Source organism: Microchirus variegatus (genome assembly GCF_963457635.1).
Source record: "Microchirus variegatus genome assembly, chromosome: 19".
NCBI classification, from domain to species: Eukaryota; Metazoa; Chordata; class Actinopteri; order Pleuronectiformes; family Soleidae; genus Microchirus; species Microchirus variegatus.
This window is the reverse complement of record NC_139820.1, coordinates 8332091-8359131: the sequence shown is the minus strand read 5'-3', so window position 1 is coordinate 8359131 and position 27041 is coordinate 8332091. Positions and strand designations below refer to the sequence as shown.

General features: G+C 42.7%; 2 protein-coding genes across 2 annotated transcripts in view; one reads left to right on the top strand and one right to left on the bottom strand.

Annotated features, from left to right (window-relative positions):
- The window catches only part of LOC310940770 (calcium uptake protein 3, mitochondrial-like), a gene marked incomplete at both ends in the record, with an annotated part of 29010 nt that extends 25508 nt beyond the window's left edge, over positions 1–3502 (bottom strand). The window contains one exon of the mRNA XM_083905769.1: positions 3236–3502. Coding sequence (XP_083761895.1) covers positions 3236–3502 — 267 coding nt within the window. The remainder of the gene's footprint in view (positions 1–3235) is intronic.
- Positions 3503–9395: 5893 nt separating this feature from the next.
- Positions 9396–11145, top strand: LOC310940805 (fibroblast growth factor 20-like; the record flags this gene model as incomplete). Its single annotated transcript, XM_083905817.1, has 3 exons — positions 9396–9744; positions 10700–10803; positions 10900–11145. 3 exons carry the CDS (start codon positions 9396–9398, stop codon positions 11143–11145), a joined length of 699 nt encoding a protein of 232 aa, XP_083761943.1.
- Positions 11146–27041: the final 15896 nt, after the last annotated feature.

The window sequence follows — 27041 nt, the reverse complement described above, 5'->3', positions numbered from 1 at the left end:
CCATCCATTCTTTGCGCCGACTCTTTCCATTTAGCTCTGCGAGATTATAAATAGAGTCTGTACCTCTGGCACAGTGCAATAACGGGAGGAAACAGACACACACATACACGCAAACACCACACTTTCTACTTGATTAGCATCTCTGAATCCAGGGCTCCGACTTGATTAGCTGCAGTGTCGGAGAACTGCAGCACCGACAGATTGTGCAGCACGAAGCTGTGCAATTAGCAGAGAGGTTTCCAAATTTAAATCTGATTAGCTGCAGGGCCCGGCGCGCCGAGGTTCCTCCTGAGCTCAGCGAACAGGCTAATGAGCGCACGGATTCATTCATAAAGCTTTGATGCTGTTTTCACCAAAGGGGACTTTTTGTACGCGCGAGCAGGAGATGAGTGCAAGGCTTCATAGGAATGCGCTGTAATCAAGAGTAAGAGCCGAGACACCCACGGCTTTGACTCTAACGAATGAAGTTTACAAGAGTTCTGCAGCACTACACGGTGTAGCAAGGTTTTCAAACTTAGTGAATGGATTAAGCTCACGATGACTAAGCTTCTTCTTAAGACTTCTCAAACTGCACCACCATGTCCTCGCGGAGTTGTGACGATGTCTTGCAGCTACAGCTGACACTGTAGCCGGTTTGCCTGATCTTGTTCTCTTTGGCAGCACAGCAGATGCTCCAGGTGTTTTCCCCTCCGGCGTCCCCATATTCACAGCTTCACAGCTGCGTCCTCTTTCATCCACCCTCTGGGTTTTTCACAGCTCCGCTCGAACTTACCCTAATGAAAGTTAAAAATGTGGCCTGGATTGACCTGTGCACATATCAACAACAAGCTTGTGAATCTGACCTGTCACACATGGAATATTTACATTTACGACGATAAAACAGGTGCCTGGTTTTTAATGATAGACACAGGTACACTATTAGACGTAAAAGTACTAAGTAGAACCATTAAGGTTCTTCAGCTTGTCCTCATAGGAGAACCCTTCTTGGCTACCCTTTTGGAGGGTTCCACCAAAAACCATTTTAAAACCCCTTTATTCAGGAAAGGGGTTTTAAAGGGTTCTCTGGATCAAAATGGTTCTTACTGGAACCATTAATATTACCAAGAACCCTTCAAAAACCCTTTCTTCGGGAAAGGGTTTTTCAGAAGCAAATGGTTCCAGGTAGAACCTCGGTAGCCGTTTGTGATTTTCAGTTTCCAGCTGGAAATGGTGGTCTAAATGCCAGGTTCCAAGTGAGCTGAGCCGAAACTAAAATGTGACATCAACAGACTTAGAGTCACTCTATAGTGTGTATATCATAGAAATGTCAGTGCGTCATTTAGCGACAAAATACACCAGACTCTTCTTTGAAAGACATAGACATTTCCTTGCTCAATGCTAACGGAACTATGGCTTTAATTAACTGGCGTCCAATTGAATGATATCACAGTTCAAATCAGTCATTTGGTGCATCTTAGTCCGTCAGTCAGGTTAGCTGCAGGAGTGATAAATCATTTGATTTTATTGGTGATCCAGGCACAATCTGGATTGGATTGGTGTTAGTTTGTCGTCTGTGAGCAGCTCAACTCAAGAGTCGATGAAACCTTTTGGGGACATAGGTTAACACAAGGAAGAAACTGTTTGGTTTTTGTGGAATTCCTAGCATGGACCCATCTATCAGAAATGTTTTTTTTTATAACTGTGAACAAAGGTTTTCTAGGGTATGACTCCAAAAAGAAATTACAAAATGTTGATCGTAACCCAGACTTGACTGAATCCAGATTGACAATAAATGTTTAAAGGACTCATATTATACCCTATTTCTACTAGTGAACCTAGTTTCCTGGTGTCCTAATGAACATGTTTGTGACATGCTTTGGTCAAAATACTTTAAGTATGAATCACCACAGCAGTTCAATCACCCTGCCAAAACAGCCCTGTTCAGAACGCTCAGTTTTGAGTGCCTGTCTCGTTAAATGCAAATGAGACACAGGAAACTACGTCAGCGTCACTGAGGCTCCAGCAGCTAACAGCAGTTAGCATTTGGAAAAGCCATCATTTGCCGACTCGAGCCGGCACATTGCCGTCATGTATAAAATGTATCCACTGGACACGTAAATCCTCTGAGGCTGGAAGTTTGTGTAGAACTCTGTGCTGCACTGTGGAGCCGAGAACACAACACTTTGCAGACTTACGCTCTTCCGTATACTATTGCCCTCGTCTGCACTCTCGCGTTTCTTAGGGACAAAGCCGAGCTCCGCGAGACAACAATTCCAGGAATTTATATCGTATATATATCATATCATACATATCCTATACATACTGCAATGCATTATCTCCCTGTACATACTATATTATTTGTCCACAACTTTTGAGATACATGATTTAATTTCAATGTTTACATTTTCTATCTATATTTTACTTTATTTTTTTTATTCATATTTAATATTTGAAATGTGATACTACAAGGGGTCAGAAAATCCAATACTATTTTGGAGCTCACGTGCCCGAAGCAACACAGGATATTACGTCACTTTTGTGCTGGTGCTTATCACATCATCATTCGTCTGATTCTGGTGTATATTTATATATATATATATATATATATATATTTCCCCCCTGTAGGTCTTCATTTTGCTGAATTTTTATTTTTACTCAGTAACGGATAGGATTTATAAAGTAACTAAGTGCAATATTTGAGTCAATACGTACTCAAGTAAAACACAAAATCCTGATTTTAAATTACTTAAAAAATACAAAATACACACACAAAAAAGTATTCAATACAGTAACTTGAGTAAATGTATTTCGTTACTTTCCACTTCTGTGCAAGTAAAACATCCGAGTACTTTGTTTACCACTAGCTGCTACACACACGCACACACACACACACGCTTGTTGTGATTTCAGCACCAGCTGGAGCGGAGAGCGCCGTCGCTGCGTCTGCGCGCGCACACGCTCCACGCAGCCAAAACAGTGAGCAAACAGTTTCCACTGGGCGAGCTGGGAGTGTATGACACAGTTTGTCCACAGAAAGAGGAAAACATGTCATCCGTCTGCCTCAGAATAGAGGCGGGCCTGTGCTGGCTGAGCCCGAGAGTTATAGTTAACTGTTAGCGGATGGAAACGTCAGGAACTACTGCATGCGCGCTCTCTTCCCTTTCTCACAGTGTTTGTTGTTTTCTAACCTCCAGATGCTGTCTGTCTGTCAACAGTGAAGACAACACGTTTTGTAAAAGAGTCCTCCTCCTCATACCTTGTCTTTGGCCTCGACGGTCGGGATGGACGGCAGTAAATCGTTGATGCTGAGCCTCTCCATCCTCCTCCTCCTGCCTCTGCTGCTCCACATATCGCTGCACAGGTAAAGAGCGACGGCGCCTCCGGTTGCGAGACACATCCCGACAGCCACGCGCCCCCGCGTCCTCCCTGCACGGACCGTGTGACCGCCGAGCAGCTCGTTTCTCGCCCCCGACCAGAGGTTGAGTTTCCCGGCCAGCGCTACCACTCTGCGGAAAGCGGCCATCGCTGCTGCTGCTGCTGCTGCTGAATGGAACTTTGCGGGCAGCTCTGAATTATCGCGTTCCCCCGGGTTTATCGCGAGATGTGCCGGCGTTCAACAACGCTGCTGAGGATGAGGGCAAAGTCCCAAACAGAGGAGAGGACTCTGATGCTTCACGGAGTGAGGGGATTAATATATGTGGTCAAAAGACACACTTTGGTGACGTCATTCATGAACAGTGTTTAACAAACTGACAGGAAGTTAAAGTAAAACTGATTATACATCACTTTAAATAAAAGGTACTAACCCGTTTGTCTGTAGATCATAGTTTTCATAGGGTAAATTCAAATTATAACCAAAGAAAACGTAATTATATACATAATATTGTATATATGATTATATAATGTCATATCTATCTCTATCTGTTAGCTTAAAGTTAGCTAAAAGAAGACATTGCTGTCTGTCTGTCTGTCTGTCTGTCTGTCTGTCTATCTATCTATCTATCTATCTATCTATCTATCTATCTATCTATCTATCTATCTATCTATCTATCTATCTATCTATCTATCTATCTATCTATCTGTTAGCTTAAGTTAGCTAAAAGAAGACATTGCTATCTATCTATCTATCTATTAGCTTAAAGTAAGCTAAGAGAAGACATTGCTATCTATCTGTTAGCTTAAAATTAGCTAAAGGAAGACATTGCTATCTATCTATCTATCTATCTATCTATCTATCTATCTATCTATCTATCTATCTATCTATCTATCTATCTATCTATCTATCTATCTATCTATCTATCAGCTTAAAGTTAGCTAAGAGAAGACATTGCTATGTATCGGTTAGCTTAAAGCTAGCTAAAGGAAGACATTGCTATCTATCTATCTATCTATCTATCTATCTATCTATCTATCTATCTATCTATCTATCTATCTATCTATCTATCTATCTATCTATCTATCATAAGAAAATACATATAGACCTAGGACCTATTGTAATTAGAGATGGAACGATACCACTTTTTCTTGCGTCTGATACCGATATATCGCAAACTCGAGTATCGACCGATACCGATATCAGTGTGATGCGGTCATTTGAGGCCATTTATGAACGTTATGAAGGTGTTAAACACATTAGTGCCGAGTCACTTCAAAGACACAATCCTCCGACTGTGTGACAAATATTCCTCTCCCCGAAAAGAAGAAATAAACAGCTCAAACATGACTCAGCTAAAATTATTTTGTTGATTTGGGTTTATATTTTGACAGCATGTGATATATAGTAATGTTGTCAGAGATGGACATGAACATAAAGGGCTGTTTCACCCATTTTATAAAATAAATAGTAGCCAACTGACTTCCTGTCTTACCTTCCCTTGTGGGATTTGTAGTGTCAAATGGAATTTCACATAGCGGTGTTGATGTCACTCGGTTGCCAGGTTTGTGCACAAGGCCGAAAAAGACACCCAGTGTTTCCCTATGTTTTTTGGAAAACAAAACAGATTGTCACGTTAACTCATCAATATTTAAAATCGAAATGTAAATATTCCATAAGTCAAGTTATTTCCAGCCATTTAACTCTAGTCTAATAAGTCGAGTCTTTTACCAACGTAAATGATTAGTGTCACGTGAGGTCAAGTGGAAGTAAAAAGTGCCATGAAATGGTTTACCACCACAGACATGTTGCTCTTTGTACAAAATCACATTGAACATGAAAGCCCCCTCGGTTTCCACGACAGATTATCAGTGACCAACAACGTCAATCTGCAGCGATCTTCACTTTTCATGGAGGGGTCAGCGTGTTATCACATTTCCAGTGGGAAGCGTGGGATCAAAGCGGCGAGAGGGGAGCGGGGAGGGAGGTATCAAACGATTATATCAAAGATGAACTCTTCATTTAAGTCTTTGCGTGTAGGACTAATGTTCACCTGATGGGGCTTTTCTTAGCACTTTGATGCCGAGAGAATAAAGGAGACACGTCTCCCAGATGGGGTGTGTCACCTGTTCACACATGAAGCCCGGCGTGGATCACTCTAACCATGTAAGCTCCATTTAGCCAAAAGTTGACAACAGATCAAACAATGACTATCAAAACCACCGTTTAAAGGGTCATTGGATTATTAAAAACCCTTTAATAGGATCCTTTTGATTTATGTCCTCTTTATTTACCAAACGAGTTGACTAATGGTCACAATAATGTTGTAATGGACGAATTATAAATTACAACTAATGTGGAATGAGCAGAATCTTTGGAAACCAACCATGTTCAATTATTAACATATCTGAAATATGTTTATATTTTGACATGGAGCTTCTGAATCCATGTGTTCAAGGACTCATGGAGTTTCCCAAACCTTGCTTTGGAAACCACTTTCCTAATAACCCCGAGGCTACTTTTCATCTATTCATTTATTCCATTACCCAGGCATTCGATTAGGTTGCAATTTCTGTGTGTGTGTGTGTGTGGGTGTGGGGTGGAGGTGTAACCCTGGGGGCCTCCTTCCTAATTCTCCTCCTCCAAGACAACTGCCATGCCGGCTGCATGGTCGGCTTCACTCAGAGCAGCAATAACCCGAGAAAATGTTATTTGTAAAGCATAACCACGTGACCGCGAGGAGCTCAATGAGCGCCGTGTGAAGTGGAAATGTGCCGTTGTCGTTGACGTCTTCATTGTGGCCATGTTGCGGCTGCAGATCGATATCCAAATACACCAGGACCCGATCAGCCCACAGGCGATTTAAGATCGATCCTGTCTCCTTTAGAAAAAAAGAAAAAGTTCAATTTTTTTTTTGGCTGGTCATAAATACTAATGAACCGAGGGAGAGAGGGAGAGAGGGAGCCACGCCAATCAAAGTCAGGCTCTATACGTGCGCGTATTCCTTTTACGCACGAACTAAACAGTAGAATAAACATGTTGCGCATTAGTAAAGTGTGAACCCGCATCTTTATATCATGCTGCAGGAATCCACATTAGTTCAAAAAGTAAATAAATAAAAAATAAAGCCACTTGCGCGCTCGCGCGTGGACACAAACACCTCTGCACCTTCGACTCATTTATCAACGGGACTCCCGAGGGAGGGGACAGCTGTGCGCGCGCGCTTGTGCGTGCCAGCGCGAGCCTGTGCGGTTGCCAAAATCAATGCCACATACATACACATATATACATATATATATATACATATATAGTCCAGGCCACGTGGCCCTGCGCCTCTTTACACCAATCCAGTCGAAATCAGCCGTGAAAGCTGCAGTTTGATCCCTCTGACAATAAACCCGTGGTGCATTAAAGGTGCAGTATGTAACATGTGTATGTTTGCATGTGGCTTCGGCTTGTCCTCATAGGAGAACCCTTTTTGGATCCAGGTGGAACCTTTTTATAAAGGTTCCACCTGGAACCCCTTTGGAGGGTTCCACTAAGAACCATTTCAAAACCCTTTATTCAGGAAAAGGGGTTTTAAAGGGTTCTCTGGGTCAAAATGGCTCTTACTGGAACCATTAGTGTTACCAAGAACCCTTGAAAAACCCTTTCTTCAGGAAAAGGTTTTTCAGAAGCCAAATGGTTCCAGGTAGAACCTCAGCCCGTGTAGAAGGACCCTTTGGGAACCCTTATTTATAAGAGTGTATAGCCTTAGAACACACGTGTTAAATTCAAGGCCCGGGGGCCAGATGTGGCCCGCCACGTCATTTTATGTGGCCCGCGAGTGATTAATTGGTCTTTAAAAAATCTGTGTTAAAATTGGTCTATGCTGCTTTAAGGCGTGCGTTGTCCATAAACTACATTTCCCACAAAGCATGGCGATTGCGTTGCACATAAAGTGACGGCACCGCCACTAGATCGGAGCGTATGACTGTATATGCATCATGCGACAAGTGAAATTTTATTAGTAATAAATACAGAAAGTTATTTTAACAAAATGTTACGGAGTAGTTACATTTATTTTACGTTATATTTGGTTACATTTATTCTGTATGACAGTTACATCTGGCCCTTTGAGGGTAACCATTATATGCTGATGTGGCCCTGGGTGAAAATGAGTTTGACACCCCTGCCTTAGAATAATACTTCTTTATATATATATATATAAGTATTTTAGACTGTTGGACAAACAGCTTGAATGGACAGCACCTTCTTGCTGTGAAGCAGCAGTGCTAACCACTACTAACCACCAGGGGGCGACTCCACTGGTTACAAGAAAAACAAAATGTATTCAATTTAAATGTGACACATGATTGACAGCTGGTATCCCTATAGGTGCCTTATCGTTGCAGGTGACATCCATGTATTTTCCATTTTCACAAGGATTGTTGTTGCAACTGAAAATATAATATGTTGAGTCAAGTTCCCTGATGCACTTTGGGTAATTTTTCAGAATGGCTCACTATTAGAATCTGCAGGGACATTGATACGCAGTCAGATTGATGATCAATGAAAAGACATGAATATGCATATTAAAGGAATTGTTTACATGATGAGGTGAGTAATGTTCTTCACCCCCCCCCCATCTTCCATCTGAAGTTCTTCAAGTGTCAAGTGTCGGGGGTATTTTCCTTTTTCCGAGCCTGCAGTTCAAACAGGTGTATTCCCCCATATTGGCCCCCGATTCTCTCTTTACAAGATCCGCGCACTTTGAAGCGTCTGCGTCTTTGATTCGTCTTTTTAAGACCACAATTAAGGATCCTGCGCTGTTCAAAGCCTGGTAGGGAAAAGATCAATGAAGGGATTGACAGTCAAGTGATGTCGTTTGCACAGGTGTGTGTGTGTGTGGGTGAAGCAGTGTGTGTGTGTGTGTGTGTGTTGTAAACGTGCGGCTGCGTTACATAAAACGGCCAATAAATCAACAGCCGAGTGCGAAAATTACGCAAATGGGGGCTTTCCTCTCTCTCTCTCTGCTTGCCGCACCTGAGTCATTTCGAAATGGGGATGTGTGTGTGTGTGTGAGGCTGTAAAGCGTTTAAGGTAATAATGACAATATCACTTTCATGCCGTGTGACACACACACACACACACACACACACACACAGCTCTCTCCTTTTCTCCAAGTTGCTGCAGAGTTGCGCGCTCCCATTGCGGCACATGGCAGGTGTCCAACAGTGCTCAAGCGCCTGGAAAATACGCAAAATGACACTGCAGTTGTGCAGCTGGAGGAGAGGAGGGGGGGTGGGGGTGGGGGAGAAGAACCATGTCAGGCTCATTTCTTTATTTTTTTTAATTATTTTAATTTCCTCATGTGCACATCAAAGGTGATGCAGGACAGGGAGGAAGACGAGCATCGGGGATGAAGGAGCTCCGTTTCAAACGGGAGCAAGAAATGAGCCGTAAATGGGGAGGAAGGGGATCCGGGGGCATGATTTGCATGAGGAGGCAACTTGAGGTGAATCTCTATATATGGATGGAGCTGATTTATGGGATGCGATGGGCTCACTGCTGCAAGCTGAGAGAGCAGAGGGAGGCTACCGCAGAAATAAAAGAGAGAATAGAGGGAGAGAGAGAGAGAGAGAGAGAGAGAGAGAGAGAGAGGGAGGAAAACCCTCCTGATGTGCACTGGAGCAAAGGGGAGTATCCCGAGGTGGAGGGGTTGAGATAGGGAGCGGACAGAGGACAGGAGAGAGGGATAAATAGAAGGGAGGAGAAGGAGGAGGAGAAGGAACGCGCACGAGCAGCCACAGATGAGGATCCCTGCATTCAAGCGCGCGGGAGTTTGATTTCAGGTCGCTGGCGTTTTTAATTAAAAAGCCGCCGCTGCCGCTGCTGACTGCGCCAAATAACGCGCACTGATTCTGATTCTGATTGAGGATTTTCCTGCGCCTTCCTGCGCGTCCAACTTTTCCTTTCCTCCCCTCCGGCGCTGTATCTGCTCATCACTTGGACTCGGATCTCTTAGCGCAAACCGGATAACCGGGTGTCTTCCTCCTCTGTGATGGGGCCAGCGGGCGAGATTGGGAGTTTCGGATTTCTGGACAGCTTCGGAGCCGCGGGTGGCGCTCCGGCTCCCGTTGGCTCTCATTTCGTTCTCACCCCAGCCGGGGCGCTGGACTACAACTCGGTGAACGGGCTGATGATGATGATGGGGGGACACGGGGGGCGGCGGCAGCAGCAGCAGCAGGAGCACGTCGTGTCCGCAGAGAGGCTGTCCCGCAGCCTGGCGGACCTCAGCCACCTGAAGGGGATTCTGAGGCGGCGGCAGCTCTACTGCAGGACCGGCTTTCACCTGGAGATCCGTCCCGATGGCACCGTGCAGGGCACCAGGAAGGACCACAGCAGATTCGGTAAAAATTATTATTATTATTATTAGTAGTAGTAGTAGCAGCAGCAGTGTAGTAGTAGTAATGATAATTTATTGCACGATACACACACAGGTTTGCACAGCTATTCTTTTAAGGACACTGCATTCACTTCCATTCACTTAGGACAAAGCGTTATTCCTAACCATAACCATTACATCAACATCACCACAGGACACATCTTAATCCTAACTTCAACCAGAGCCTCAATTAAGGTCATATAGGTCCAGGTTTAGGTCCCCATGAGGACCTCTGGTCCTGAAGAATGCAGAAAATGTTCAAAAAATGAGAGCAAAGACACCAAAAACGTTTTGGTGTCTTCTTGGTGCCAAATGCAACTTTTAAATGAGAAATAACATAAAAGTATGGAAGTGCATCCTTCTGAAGTGACCTTTAAAGAACATGACAGGTTGCTGCATTTACACTAGATGTTAGAGTGCATCCAGCTGCTCATCACAGATGAGACATTTGCACATTTCCACCACATTTTCCCCCCTTTGACATGAGGTTGAAAGCCTTTCTTTTGAGTCCACGCGCTTATCTTCAGCTATCAACATTAACAGCTGCAACTCGCGGCAGATCAAAAAGTAAGACCTCTTGGAAATGCCTTGTGCTGCGAGCCCTTAGCACTTTTCTGGCACTTGATTTATTCCACTTTCAAGACTTGGATGTAACTTGCCAGAGGCCACTCCAGACACACAGACGTGCTTGTCAGAGTCAGCTGCTGCTGCTGCTGTGGACCACACTACTGCAGAACACGTAGTTCACTTTCCCGCAGATACATTTAAGTCTCACATACCGTACAACGTAGGATACTGCTCGTGTAGCTGTCATGTAGAGTTTGAAAAATGAAGCCCTAAAATCATGTCACAGATGGGGTTGATGATTATTGTGTGAAGTGCCTGCCAAGTGAATATAACGTGATGTCATGCGCACACAGGTATTCTGGAGTTCATCAGTCTGGCTGTCGGACTGGTCAGTATCAGAGGGGTGGACAGTGGACTTTACCTCGCCATGAACAGCAAGGGAGAACTGTATGGATCGGTAAGCAAACATTTAATATACAGTCTATATCGATATTTTTTTTTAAGTTGTCAAACCACGATCCTCAAATTTTCCTCTTTTTTTCCCCCCTTGCAGGAGAAACTATCCGCAGAATGTGTTTTTAGGGAGCAGTTTGAAGAAAACTGGTACAACACCTACTCTTCCAACATCTACCGGCATGGAGAAAAAGGTCCATTTTATTTTGTCGCTCTGAACAAAGACGGGACTTCGCGGGACGGGACACGGTCAAGGCGACATCAGAGGTTCACCCACTTCCTGCCTAGGCCTGTAGACCCGGATAGAGTACCAGAGCTGTACAGGGACTTACTGGGCCAGAGCTGAGAGCGATCGGGGTCGTCATTTGACCTGAGCTGATCTGAGCTATCAAAAAGAAAAAAAGAAAAAAGGCAAGCCAAGTGCACCCAAATCTTGGGCTGTGCTTGAGGGAAAATGGGAGATCTTGTTGATCTAAAGAGAATTAGATCATAAAAAGACACTCCTCACTGGAGTGGACGAAGGAACCAGAGCCTGAAGAAGGTGGAGTTTGAGTGAACAGCACCAAGGATCTTCTGTGGAAGTTGGGAAACCTCTGAAAAAAAGAACCTTTTTTTGTTGGCTGTGGTGACCAAACAGAGACATTATGGATTTCCTATGAGTTACCACTAATGAAAATCCAACTCCCTACTTTTCCAAAACTGCATGTTAAAGTGGACAAGTGAGGAACTCCTAGTTGAGATTAACAACTGGCTGCTATTATGTAATTTTTTTTTACTGCTGTGGCTGGTGAATCTTACCATTTACAGTAGGGCTTGTGATGTTATTATTACACTATGTGGCTGCTATGTGAACAATTTGTTGAAATGTCTAATTCACGATATACAGAGTGGCTGGTTTACACTTAAAGGTAGTTTCATGCACTGGAGATCAGCCATGTTTGTTTTGGGATGTTTCGGACACAGAGCGCTCAGAAAACGTGATTTTTTTTTTTTTTTTTTTGGACAAAGAGCCTGAGGAATAAAAGAAAGAAGAGGACCAGTGGCATTTAAAAAAAAAAAAAAAAAAAAGGATTCCCTTTGTGGTGGAACTCATTCTGGATCCCAGTGAAGGAAGTCTGTTGTTTCGCCCCACGTGACCACATGGAACTGACACAGACACTTTTGTTGACAGATTTTATTCTTATTTATAAGGTTTTGTTACCTAGGACAAACAGTATATTTATTTCATATATTTATTTATTTTTGAGAATATATTTTTACAGGTATGAGATGAGATAAAATAAAAATTAAAAAAATATCCCAAACAAGCCATGATTTTTTTGTTTTGGTTTTCTGTTGCACCATGACACCAGATACTGTTTTTTTTGGTATGAATCCTCACTGTGTGAAGACGTCTTCTTCTTCTTTGGTGTTTTACAGCAGCGGGAATACATCACGTTACATTACTGCCTCAATCTTATTCCTTATCATTGCCTTATTCCGAGCATATTCTCATATTTAGGTTAAAGGTGCCATATGTAAGAATGTGGCCAAAAAGGGTTACTACATTCAAATTCAAAATACCGAGGTCTTTTATGTTTGGTTTTCTGACGTAACTGGCAACCCGTGGTTGCTCGGCAGCTGAGACTCTACTGACTGCAATAGTTGGTAGACGGCGGTAGGTGGCGCCACATGCCAAAACAGGATTTCAAAACATAGACATGATTTGCAGTCTGCAAAATATTTTTTTTAATGCAAATATTTTGGCTGTACTGTTGTTGTTGGTGAGTTCAGTTTGTTATATGAACATTATTCCTGAGTCTCTGTGCAGAGCCGTTTCTTTCTATATGCGGACTATGCAGCTGCATAGGGCCCCACAGCCACCAGGGGGCCCCAAACTGCAAGTTCAGACTCATATTTTGAGAATTTAAAGTACCTGTCATTATTTGCATGTATTGGATACATTCATTATGCATATATTTGCAAAGCATGTAAGTGTTTGTGGGGTAAGTTTGAAAAAAATAGGGGCCCCTAAATAGTATCTTGCATAGGGCCCCGAAACAGCTAGAAACGGCCCTGCTCTGTGACATATTAGGAGGATTTTAGGGCCAATTGCTTTAGATTTATTACCTAATGCACCTTTAAAAACGTCATTTACTTTTCCTGCCATGTGTCAGTTTGGTTCATTTGACCGTGCTTATTAAAAAAAAAAGAGAGAAAAAGTGAATTCATATTTTATGTGGAGCCTACATCCCTAACTTCCATACTGGTGATTTGTATTGCATTTCAGTAAAGACAGGAATTGATTAGCGAAAAAAACCTATTTTAAGAGACTGTCCATATCCTGTCCTTGAGAAACTGCTATGTAACTGCAATTGCTGTATACCTGCCCATAAACAGTGGGACAGTGTCTTATTGGTGCTTCAATACATCAAATAATGCCACTGGCCTTTATCCCAACAGTCGTCGATAGGATATGAGCTTCTGCATCTCACACAAGCAATCTATTGGGTTTTACTGCCCAGCTTTACGTATATATACACATAAAAACATGGTATGTTTATTTTCACACCATAAACCATCTGTAAAAGTGCAAAATGGGAAGACTCATCCTGCACTTAAAGATGTCTACATATCTTACATCCAATGTCAATGCTTTTTCCATTTTTCACCTCCCTCATAACCACAATTTGGACCAACACTGTCTCATTCAAGTGTGCCACAGGATTGTCATGCACACTCTATTGCACTATTGGCTATTAACACCAATCATTAGCATTTTCCTCCATTGCCTTGTTCTTTTACCAGACACACGTAAATATGCAGACTCAAAACAATTCCTCTAAAGGGGTCATATTCTACCCTATTTCTCCAAGTTAACCTAGTTCCCTGGTGTCCTAATGAACATGTCTGTGTCATGTTTTGGTCAAAATACCTTAAGGATGAAGCACCACAGCAGTTCAATCACCCTGCCAAAACTGCCCTGTTCAGAACGCTCTGTTTAGTAGTATCTCTTTAAAAAAGAGTAAAACAAAACAGACAGGAAATGACATCAGCCACAGAGGCTACTGGGAGCTAACAGCAGTTAGCATTTGGAAAAGTGATAATTTGCAGGCTCTAGCAGGCACATTGCCGTCATATATAACATGTATCCACTGGAAAGATAAATCCTCTGAGGCTGGAAGTTTGTGTAGAACTCTGTGCCGCACTGTGGAGCCAAGAATAGAACTTTTCGCAGACTTCCGGTTTTCAGATACCGTTGCCCTCGCCTGCACTCTCGCCTGTTTTGCGGAAAAAAGCGGAGCTCTGCGAGACAACAATTCCAGGAATTTGGCGTCTTGTGACGTCCCAGTGAGTGCGGAAGTCGCCATCACTGAGGAGGACCACAAAAACATGAGTGAGACATCTTTTTTTCCACACTTTGCCGACTGATAGGACCTCCAGAGTCCCAAATATAAGGATTTAAATGATTATTAAAAAGTTGGTTTTGCATAATATGGGACCGTTAAGCTTAACAGGACAACTCGATTACCCCTGTTCAAAGCCCTATCCCATTTCTTGTTTTTTTACGCTTACCCTTTGCTTACCTTGCGTGAGTTGTAAGCAGTTATGGTCGAATCTACAAGCCACTACTACCCCTTACACTCCAGTGACATCTTTCATTTCGCTCCATCTTATATGACAGACAACAGGAACACATTGATCGGTGCTTGTATTTTAATTTATTGTTTGTAATTTTGGCCCGGTCACCCTTGAAAATAGGTATTTTTCCTAATTAAATAAAGATTAAATAAAACAAAAAAGATAAATTCTATACTATATTGGATTTTGTCACAGATTCACTCACTCGTTCATCTTCTGCCACTTTTATCCTCCACATGAGGGTTGCAGGTACAGCCAATTTAGAGTGTAAAATTGGCCTGATCGCCAAATCTGCATGTTTTTGGACTGAGGGAGGAAATCCCTGAACCTGGAGAAAACTCTACCACATACACTACCGTTCAAAAGTTTGGGGTCACTTAGAAATGTCCTTATTTTTTAAGGAAAATCACTTTTTTTTCAATGACTATAACTGTGTTTTTTTTAACTTTTGAATTAAATCAATCAGAAATCCACTCTATACATTGATAATGTGGTAAACGACTATTCTAGCTGCAAACATCTGGTTTTTAATGGAGTGTACATAGGTGTATATTCAAGGGTTCTTGGTGACACTAATGGTTCCAGTAAGAACCATTTTGATCCAGAGAACCCTTTAAACCCCCTTTCCTGAATAAAGGGTTTTAAAAGGGTTCTTGGTGGAACCTTTATAAAAAGGTTCTACCTGGAGCCAAAAAAGGTTCTCCTATGAGGACAAGCCGAAGAACCGTATATGGTTCTACTTATCACTTTTATTTCTAAGAGTGTATAGACGCCCATTTCCAGTGTTCTAATGGTACATTGTGTTTGCTAATCGCAAAACCCTTGTGCAATGATGTTAGCATAGAAAGGGCACAATTATGATTTTGAATTAAAAAAAATCATTATTTCTAATCCTGTCAATGTCTTGACTATATTTTCTATTCATTTTGCAACTCTTTTGATGAATAAAAGTGTGATTTTAATGGAAAACTTGTATAGGTGACCCCAAAATTTTGAATGCTAGCTTTATCAAGGCAACATGGGCTTCTTTGGATACTGTTATTCTGTTAAATATCCGATTATACTCCAAAATAATCATCATTTGAAGCACCATCTGGCCTTTACACTTCACCCTCTACGCGAACGAGAATCTCGTAACACCCGACACTTGAAAAGCTGACACAGCAGCTACACGCTCAACATCTGGGTCACGGCGGTTCCGACGCTGAAGGAACACAAGCCTGTATTTCACGTCAGCGAGATAACGCTGCAGAGGTCAGTGGCGGCGGCGGCGTGCGCGCAACGTGTTTCAGCCGAGATAATGGCAAGCTGCTGCGCCCTCACATCTGCCCCCGGTTGTGCAGACAGGAGCGTCGTTACATTTTGTCTAGTTAAGACAAGGCTCGGTGTGTGTGTGTGTGTGTGTAAAGATCCTCTGATAGTGGTGTACGGTGTCGGAGATGAAGATGGAGAGAACATCAGACGGATAGCACCTGAGTACCAGCATACGTATACTGACTAGTATTTGTCAGTCAGAGTGGGGGGTGTGGAAGGGTGGTGGGGGGGGGGGGGGGGTGTGACTTGAAAGTTTGTCAGAAACAGATGGGTTCTGTGAAGGAGAATTAGAAAAAAAGACAGTATGAGGGTTCTTAGTGTTACTGGCCTGTCAGGTTGCAATCCTCCTTTGAAGTGAGTGTGTGTGTGTGTGTGTGTGTGTGTGTGTGTGTTTGCAAGGAGGGTGGGGGGGGGGGGGGTATGTTTATGTGAGTCAAAGTGACTGCATAGATTCATGTCAGTACAACGTCTGTGTGCGTGTGTGTTTGTGTGATTTGTGAATCTGTGTGAAGGTGAGCCAGGGGTTCTCCTGACTTGAGGGCTGTCTGACTGATGTGTGAAGGCCCGTGTGTGTGTGTGTGTGTGTGTGTGTGTGTGTGTGTGAGGGAGAGAGAGCGAGATCTGGCCCCACCCTTTCTCTTCACTCTCTGTCTTCTGTCCTCTGTGGGGTTTTCCGTCGAATGTTAGATCTCCGCTGTCGGATCCAGCAGGTATCGGTAAACGGTCCGTGCAGAAATAACCCCGAGCAAAACAACACGAACGGGGGAAAAAAGTGATGCTGAAATGATTATTTGAAATGCCTCGTGAAACGTTAAATGTACGGTGACAACAAATCTCAATGACATCGTGTGTGTGTGTGTTTTGTTTTTCTCAAAAGACAGGTGTAGAAGTCAGTGATCTCTGCTGGTACGTATCTACGTCCACACAGGTGTTCTTCCTGCAGTTCTAAAGACACACACACACTTACATTCAGCATCTGTCATCACTTTACTGTGCATGAGATTAATGGCGCTGTGCGAGTGACTCAGCTGCGATGAATTCAGACACACACACACACACACACACACATAAAAGAAAAACAAGGAAAAAACAAACTATGTGTCCTTCCCAAAATTCTCAGACCTACTAGACAACTATGAACTCATCCAACGAATGACTAACAAATGACTTCAGTTCAGACGCACTTATCAGCGGCTGCGCTTCTAAAAGCCGACGTCATGCACCGAACCGCAGGTCAAACGCATACCATTTAAACGCGTGTTCAAATGTCACCACCATTTTTGAAGCTGCCAAATGCAGTATCGGGGTTATTAGAATATTAGAAACGGTGTTTTTACAAAGCCTCCAAAAGCTCCTCCGTTGTGTGCTCATGAATGAAGATGACATATACAGCTAATTAGAACCTACACTCCAGAACCTGCTTCCTGGTATTTTCTCTCAGCCTGTTTTCCTGACATATTGCAGATGACAGATTCACAGCGGCGCACATAATTTCAGCCCTGTCATCATAGAGGGTTCGAAAAGAAAAAAAAAAAAAAGAAGAAGTTGTTGAACATGTTGCTGAGCAGAAAGGCAGATTCCATGTCAAATACCCACCTAAACACTGTCTTCAGCTCATATCCACAAAACCTGAAAACCACAAATTACACACGACATGGGCAAGGACATGAGAGTGGGCAGATAAAGATAAACAGCGCTGTTAGATTTGAATATTTAGACAATCGGGACAATTACAATGCACTTTCATTCGTTTGCAGTAGATGTTGCCCCCCCCCCCTCCCCGAGTCCAAAAAACTGTGCCAACACTTACAAAAGAAAATTCCCTTTCAAGTAATGTAGGTCAAGTTTCTACACGACTCAATTATGGTAAAGAAAGCCCAATAATTTATCTACTTGACACGGATGGAGGAAAAAAAACTGCAAAACTTAGTTGAACATGCAGGTGTCACTTAGAAATGTCCTTATTTTTCAAGGAAAAGCACTTTTTGTTCAATGAATATAACATTAAATGAATCAGAAATACACTCTATACATTGTTAATGTGGTAAACGACTATTCTAGCTGCAAACGTCTGGTTTTTAATGGAATATGTAAATATGCGTATACTCTTAGAAATAAGGGTTCCAAAAGGGTTCTTCTACAAGGGCTGAGGTTCTACCTGGAACCATTTGCTTCTGAAAAACCCTTTCCCGAAGAAAGGGTTTTTCAAGGGTTCTTGGTAACACTAATGGGTCCAGTAAGAACCATTTTGATCCAGAGAACCCTTTAAAACCCCTTTCCTGAATAAATGGTTTAAAAAGGGTTCTTGGTGGAACCCTCCAAAAGGGTTCCAGGTGGAACCTTTATAAAAAAAGGTTCTAACCTGGAACCCAGGCCCATTTCCAGCAACCATCTCTCCAGTGTTCTAATGGTACATTGTGCTTGCTGATCGCGCTAGAAGGCTATTGGATGATTAGAAAACCCTTGAAAACCCTTGTACAATGATGTTAGCACAGCTGAAAACAGTTTTGCTGGTTCTTTGACGACAGGACAGCAAATGATTAATTAATCTTGTCAGTGTCTTGACTATATTTTCTATCAATTTTGCAACTCTTTTGATGAATAAAAGTGTGACTTTTAACGGAAAACACAACAAAAACTGTATAGGTGAGCCCATACTTTTGAACGATATATAGTGTCATCTTCCAATTTCTTCCCTGAAGCCAACCCAGAAGTAACAATATATTGCATGGCCTGCAGGAGGCGACCCTGGTTGAAAGAAATAACAGAATGGAGACCGATGGGAGAATGGGATAAAAATCATTATTTTTCTAATGGGAAAATTAGTAAACATTTTCCTGAGACGTTACTGGTGTCAATCAACAGCACTGGGTCTGCTTCACAATGTTGATTTTGTAAATTATGTTCTCGGTTTGATTGAAACAGATGATAGAATACAGCATGTTTCCACATGCTGTTTGGTATGGTACGGCGCTTTTTTTTTTTAGTAATAGTACAAAAACAATCACTCCCATCTTTTCCATTTTCCGGTAACCTTCCCATGTGGTATCAGAATAATGGTATGGTACAGTATGGGCGGAGCAAGACCCACGACAGAGAGCTGATTGAAACGAATCGTCAAAAATAAAATCGTCAACTATTTTGATTTCTGATTTTTCCGCTTCCGTACGTTTGAATATTTTCTGTTTTTTTAGTGTGACATTTGAGAACATCATCATTTACAGGTTTGGTAAAAACAGATGAACATGTTTCAACATTGGCGCTGATTGGCTTAATCAGCATTGTGTGAAATAATATGACAAATATTATTATTATTAGAATCTTATAAATCTAAAGCAACTGGCCATAAAATCCTCCTAATATGTCACAGAGACTCAGGAATAATGTTTATATAACAAACTGAACTCACCAACAACAACAGTACAGCCAAAATATTTGCATTTAAAAAAACTTTTGCAGACTGCAAATCGTGTTTATGTTTTGAAATCATGTTTTGGCATGTGGCGCCACCTACTGCCATCTCCCAATCATTGCAGTCAGTAGAGTCTCAGCTGCCGAGCAACCACGGGTTGCCAGTTATGTCAGAAAACGAAACCAAAAAGACCTCTGTAATGTAGTAACCGTTTTTGGCCACATTCTTACATATGGCGCCTTTAACGCACACGTGTTTTATACCACAAATATGTCAGTTGCATCACGATTGCGACACCTTTACCACCTGGTCATAACACCGCACGTTACTCGGGTCTCATAAATTCCTTGAGAGTGCAAGTGCAGCGACATGAAGAGCAGCTGGTCTGAACCTGAGACGTAAATGAGTAACAATACAACAAGAAATGATGACATAACGATTCAAAATGTTTTATATTCTACTAATAAATGACAATGTTGGTCTCTCAGTAGACCATGAATTCAATAATGTGCTGCTGTATTTTTTTTTTTATTATCAGCCTTCATGGGTAGTCTAACACCACTCACTCCTCTGGGAGTGCACACACACACACACACACACATGTACACACACAGGCTGGAAGTAATTAAAGCAAGTGGAGGTAAATTGAAGTATATTGAACTCTTCTCACACACACTCCCGCTCTGTCGATAGATCATTCACCAAGCGCTATCGATTGCTGCAAAGACTTCCCTCTGCAAAAACACTCCGCTCTGCAGTGTGTGTGCATGTGTGTGCGTGTGTGTGTGAGACGTGAGCTGGTGCACAAGAGAAAGAAACAGTGAGAGACAGCAGAAGAATTTAGATACGAGACAGCTTCAGACTTTCCTTGTGCAGCTGCAGATCATCTCAAAAGAGGTGACTTTAACATGACCCGTCACACAGTTCGCTCTGCCCTCTTTTCCTCTACCTTTCCATCCCTCGTTCACACCGTTTTATCTGCCTTCGCTCTACCTCCAACCTCCCGTTTTTTTTCCCCTTTCCTCTCATGATCCCTTTATCTCCATCTATCTACTGGGAAGGATAATGATTTTAAGTAAATGAGAGTCCCGCACCGCCCCGCCCCACTAGATTAGTGAATCAATGGAACAGCATTTGTGTGTTCATCTGTGGGCTATGTGTAAGGACAAAGCCCTGCTGGGAAGAGGAAAAAAAGGAAAAATATGCAATGGGGGAGAAAGACGCTATGGATTTTTTATTGAATAATCAGTAGGTTTTCTGCACAAGGTCTTGACATGACAAATGCCTGTGACAACCCAACATCAGTGGCACAGAGGACAAGAATACCTTGGCGGTTGCGTAAAAATGCCGTCCCACCTCTACTTGATGTGAATTCAATTGGAGTTGAATTGATTATCTCCTATTTGCGATCAATCCTAAGTGGGTTTGCATCTTCTGATGAGTCACTGTGTCACACTCTACCTTTCTGTATCCACCTCTATCTATGAGTGTGTGTGTGTTGAAGTGTTTCCCCAATTTTTTTTACTGCAATTTCGCGGACCTAGACCGGAAGTTCCAATTAACGCTGTTTTTTAGCGTGTATCTGCGTCATTACCTTGTTTAAGAAGCCCTGAAGTTTCGAAGCAAACAGTTCAGCCACTGCTGAGAACGCTGTGTTTTATTGTAATCTCGGGGCTCAGCGAGATCTCTGAAAATCCCGTTATAGTTACGTAAACAGCAGTTCTCCAGAACAGCTTCTGAGAGCGGATGTGCTGATATGTCACTTCCGGATTGAGAGATTTGAGTCTCAAATCTCGCGGCTGGGAAACACTGTCAGAAAAGAGAATTTCTATCGGCTCGTTTACAGCAACTAGGAGGTTTTTGACCATAAAAAAACAAGTTAATGTATGTAAGTAGACCTCCATAACTAACATACATGTGCAACAGGACCACTCTATGTGACCTTTAAATTAGCCGCTAGCTATAGGCAGGTTCCTATGGGCTTGACTCATTGGTACCATTTTAATTCATCAATCACAGAGGCAAGAAAGATTAACGTGAAGCTGAGTTTGCACATTTATTTCCACGTCATACATTGAAGTTACATTTCCATCCAAGTAACATTGGTCAACGGTCAAAAAAACCTTTTTTTTTAACAACAAACCCAGTCAAGCTTCTTACGGACAGATCAACCTAACAAAACTGCTAGATATTTTCCAGTACATATCTCCCAATCCCTCCATCTATCATAGCTGTCAAAGATATCAAGTCCGCGACAACATCGAAGATCCGCAAAGCCAATCAACAGACACTGCAAGTCATCCTTTTCTTACAGCCTCTGCGAGCGCATCCTTCGGCGAAGCATCCGAAGCATAGCCCTGATTTCTTCAGGAACTCAAATCTCCCCTTGTGTGGCCTTTTCATCGTTTTTTGACACTCTTCCAAAGTGTGATTTCTCTCACAGAACAGGCACGGTTTGCTGAAAGCACCGGTGGGACGTGTCGTGTTAACCTTTGGCATCTCCGTTTTGACTGGGGTAGCATTCGTGACAAAGCTAATTGCCCTTTTTTCTACAGGTTTGTCTTTATCCTCCCTTTCGGCTGCTGTAAACTCCAGCAAGTTACCGACCATCGGATCCACGCCGGCTTTAGCTTCGATGTCCACGAATTTGACGAGATCCACGAACTTGGGTCTGCTCCCTCGTTGGTCTTGTATCTCGTATGCACGCCAACGCCACTTTTCCATGAGTTCGCATGGCAGCTTTGACGCCATCGCCCTCATGTTGGTGGGGTTGTCCAGCTCGTCCATGAATTCACCGTCCTCCACGGTGGTGCAACAGCTCACGAGAAACAATGAGAAGTCACTGAGAGCTTGTTTATCTTCCGACTGGATTTTAGGCCACGTATATGCCTTTTTTACTAAAGTGGAGGCAATCGACATCTCATTTCCATAGTGTTCGTTAAGGAGTTTCAGTGCATAGTCATATCGATGACTTGCAGACTTGTGATGGCAGCTCCTTACCAGATCTTGTGGCTTGCCCCTTGTATATTGTTCCAGAAAGTACCATTTGTCCACATCATCGTCAGTTCCAGACTTGGTAGTCTGATTGATAGCCTTCAAAAAGGGTCGGAACTCGAGTGGATCACCATGGAACAAAGGGATGTCTCTTTGTTGCAAGCGTGAAGACTGGAATTCACCTGTATCATTGTCCTGCTGCAATGGCTCGGCTACAGGTGTCTGGTCAGCACGTGCTTTAGGTCTGACCGCTGGTTCGTTCGTTGAGAGCACTGGCCTTTCTTGGCGTTTTAGGCTGGGCGCTGATGCTTCATACCTGACCTGGCCTTCAACGCCGTCCTGCTGACATGGCAGTGACATCACGATGACACCAGACTGTTGCTGCAGTGCGTCATAATCTGCGTATATTTTGAGTCGTGCAGCCAAAGCTGCCAGCTCGGTATCAATCTCCAATTGTTCTTTATCCGCCTTTATCTGGGCTTCTTGCATTTGCTTTTCTGCCCTGATCTGGGCTTCTTGCAGTTCTTGGTCCGCCTTTAACTGGGCTTCCTTCAGTGCAAGTGCCCGTTTTTCCTTTAGTGCTTCTGCTCTTGCAATAAGAGCTGCTCTATTGGCCTCCTCTCTCCTACGTACTGAAGTAACGGAAGATATGGGAGAACTTGCTTGGCTGCTGCGACTGGAAAAACTGCCAGATTTTCGTTTAGAAGACGCATTTGACACACTGTCCATAGGAGTTACGTCCTTCGCGCTTGTCATCATCAAGTCTTCGCAGAGTTGTACGTCCTCAACCCAAGCCTCTACTCTTTCCACGAAGTCTCGGCAGCAGGATGCTTTAGGCTCGAACCAGGATGTCTGGTCTGCCTCGATCTCATCTTCCCTCAAATAGAGCCTCACAGACTGATTCAGCTCAATGAATTCTTCATAGAGTTTTTTATAACTCTTCATTTCAATTTGGTCAACATGAACGACGTTGTTGTCGTCTTCCATGAGGCCTTCTATTTGGTTTGATTTTGTAGTTAACAATCTAAACTTGGATCTTCTCGCGGTGAAAAATTGATGCAAGTTTTCTTCTGGGCCTTTTCCTGTAGGCGTGTGCGCGCTCATGCACTTCTCATTGGCTGACGAGCCTTCCTCATTGCCGCTTAGCAGATCTGCCATTGCTGGGTACAAAGTTTCAGTAATAGAAAAACAACTCAGGCTTATGCAGCTGACCGCTCTAAGCCTTGTCTTGCTCCTAGATCTTCGTCCCCCTTGGCAATATAGTCCTTCTGGACTCCGTCTGATTCTTGGGTGATCGTGTCCACACCCAGATCCAAATCGATGTGAGATTTTTTTGACTTGTTGTAGTGGGAAACAATTCCAAAGCCACCGAAAATCGTTAGCTGTAGACACAGGTTCCTGTGGGCTTGACTCGTAGGTACATCTTCTAACGGACGTCAACCTACAATAGTTATTTCCAGTACATACCTCCCTATCCCTCTAATATCATAGCCGTCAAAGAAATCAAAGTGTTCATGGGACCGTTTATCAAATCATTATAACATCAAGGGTCCACAAAGCCACGTTCCTTTCCTTCAGGAATATTTAATGAGAGGCTTAAGGCCAACAATTAACTACTTTAACTGTTCACAAATGACACTGTAAAAAGTAATCCTGCATTAATCATTTAAACCAACAACTGCATCCCACTCCAGTTTACAAAAGGAGGACAGCGCGCATATCATCTGCACGGTTACTTTTTTAGTACCTGCTCAGGCAAGATGAGCAGATACTACACGCGACATCGTCAGACTGCCGTCCGCTGATTGGTCAGATTGCCGTCCCTGGAAGAGCATGACGTCCGACGCAAGAATCAAACCGGACAATTCTGAACTAAAGATCAGTTAAAAGGATTTTAAAACCCTGAAAATATGCTTTAATCACCAACATTAAGCGAGGAAATGTGTAAAATCTCATAATTTAACAGAGGAGTCTGGTGTATTTAGCGACAGCATATCAAAAACAACTGCTTTACAAGTCACTCGTCTGATTGTATGTGTCCCGTATAAAACAAAGTCACGGCAGTTTCATGTGATGACTCCGCCCACATTGAGGAGGTACTATGGTAATGGAAAACCAACCAATCTGTCTCGAGCGAGGTGAGGCGAGGCGAAGTAGGTACTGTGTAGTGGAAAAGTGAAGTATGTATTCCTTTAGTGGGAGCGAGATATGCACACAGACACAACTTGCTTTATAGATAGGTAACATTAAACTAATCATAAATACACTCTATACATTGTTAATGTGGTAAACGACTATTCTAATTGCAAACGTCTGTTTTTTAATGGAATATGTACATAGGTGTATAGAGGCCCATTTCCAGTGTTTTAATGGTAAACATTGTGTTTGCTAATCGCGTTAGAAGGCTATTGGATGATCAGAAAACCCTTGAAAACCCTTGTGCAATGATGTTAGGACAGCTGAAAACAGTTTTGCTGGTTCTTTGACGAAAGCAAAGCTTGAAGGGCAAAATTGACTATATTTTCGATCCATTTCGCAACTCTTTTGATGAATAAAAGTGTGACTTTTAATGGAAAACACAAAAAAAATGTATAGATGACCCAAATCTTTTGAACGGTAGTGTATTTGTAAGAGCCACTGCAGAAACTTTAAATGGCATTTGGCACCATGCCATTTGATGTAAGAGGGAATTCAATGTTTTCCAGCCAAACACATTCATCAATATTCTATTTGGGTAGAAAATGGTTTTATTGAGCAATGGAACCGGATAATATTTTGCACGCACACACACAGAGAGACACACACACACACACGTCCATGCATGCTGTTGTGTCGGAGGCCTATCAAAGCATGGTGGTTTCCTCCCGTCAGGGTGACAGCTCTTAAGCCTCACACATGAAAGACTGATAAGGAAGTTTTATTACACCTTTCCCTCCAAGTAAGCGTGTGTGTGTGTGTGTGTTTGTTCTTGTATGTGTTACCTATTTAGGACATAATTGAGCATTAACACGATTTTATCAGGGCCTACAAAACCCGGTCTAAGAGGCAAAACCTCATTTCTGAAGAACTGGTTGAGTTTAAGGCTAATATTTGAATTGTGGTTTCGTCGGCTGTCCAAATGAATGGAAGTCTTAAAATGGACAGAAATACAAGAATGTGTGTGTATATGTGTGTGTTGTTGTGTTCTCACCTGCGAGAGGTGTAGACAGCAGTCAGGCTGAAGGGTTGCCAGATTTTTTTTTCTTTTAAGAACAAAACACGAGTTCACAGAAACAAAACCTTCTTCTGTGCTTTCATCCGTCGCTGCTCTTCTTAATGAAACATGCTGTCAGTGCAAACACAAAGGACTCTGGGCTTTTCACGGTTTTATTCACAAGAACTAAGTGACGTGGAGAATGAGGAATAAAAGGGTGCCAAAATAAAGTAAACGGAAATGTGTAAACTGACATTGTGGCTGGCCACGATTTGTTTAGACATGCAGATTCATAGTCTAGACTTCTATCAAAAGACTGAACTTGGCATTTGAAATGACTGACCTGTGCACTGACTTCACCTTACACGTATACAATTAGTCAAACTGTGATTTTAAAGGCATCAAAATGGGAACAAAATGTACCAAAAGTTACCTCTGCTGCTGGTGTTTTGTTCACTGGTATTTATTGGCGGAAAATGGGAAAACATTGTGAATTAAAGGTGCATTATGTAATAAATCTAAAGCAACTGGCCGTAAAATCCTCCTAATATGTCACAGAGACAAAGGGATAATGCTCATATAACAAACTGAACTCACCAACAACAACAACAGTAGAGACAAAATATTTGCATTAAAAAATGAAAATGTAAATTTGCATTATTTTGCAGACTGCAAATCATGTTTTGGTATGTGGCGCCACCTACCGCCGTCTACCAGTCATTGCAATCAGTAGAGTCTCAGCTGCCGAGCAACCGCGGGTTGCCAGTTACGTCTGAGCGACAATGGCGGGAGAAAACGAAACCTAAAAGACCTCCGTATTTTGGAATTTGAGTGTAGTAACCGTTGTTGGCCACATCCTTACATATGGCGCCTTTAACTATCAAACATTGCAAAAAATCCTCAAGCTCACATTTTGTGAAATTAAAAGGTGCATGTGAAAATTCAAGAAAAAAACTAAAAAATCACTCGTAGTTGTTGTCGTTGGTCGCAGCTGCCGTCCGAACGACCACTCGCACGCACACGCGTTCAACGGGTATTTGATCGTGTCTTAAGTGTGCGGTTGTCTCACCGATGATTCCTCTTTAAATGGGGAGAGACCGACACAAAGAGATGGAGATGCTGTGATGACAGTATCCATACCTGAGGAGTTACGGCATGTGGAGGGTGACAGACAACATGGCAGCGGAGCTACGTAATGCTCGCCTTCAATATACTGGAGTCAGTGCAATCGTGACGGAATACAGACAGTAAACTATGGCACAGGAAAGCAGACGGCAAGCACACACATGCACGTGCACATAAACAGAGACATGCACGTGCACACACACATACTGCATGTGTGCTCTTATCAGAAAATCAGTATATAAGTGATCACTGCCTTTCTACGCCAGGGAGTTTCCTTTCCTGACTGCTACAGCTCTATTAAATTAAGGTGGCTGCGTGCTAGTGTGTTCTTCCTAACAGCTTGGACCTGCCAGGAGGTAAACAACATTGAGGTTGATATACCACAATTACACACACACACACTCTCTCTCTCTATGAGTATATCATATTTCCGCTCTCCACTGACAAAGCCTTGGAAGTGAAAGAGAGCACTGTTCTCTCATTAAGAGCCTCATTCAGTAATTCCATCACTTGTCATGTCACAACGCAAAAGCTGTAAAAGACACTGTAAATGATCCAAGTCAAACACTACGGCGAAGATTTT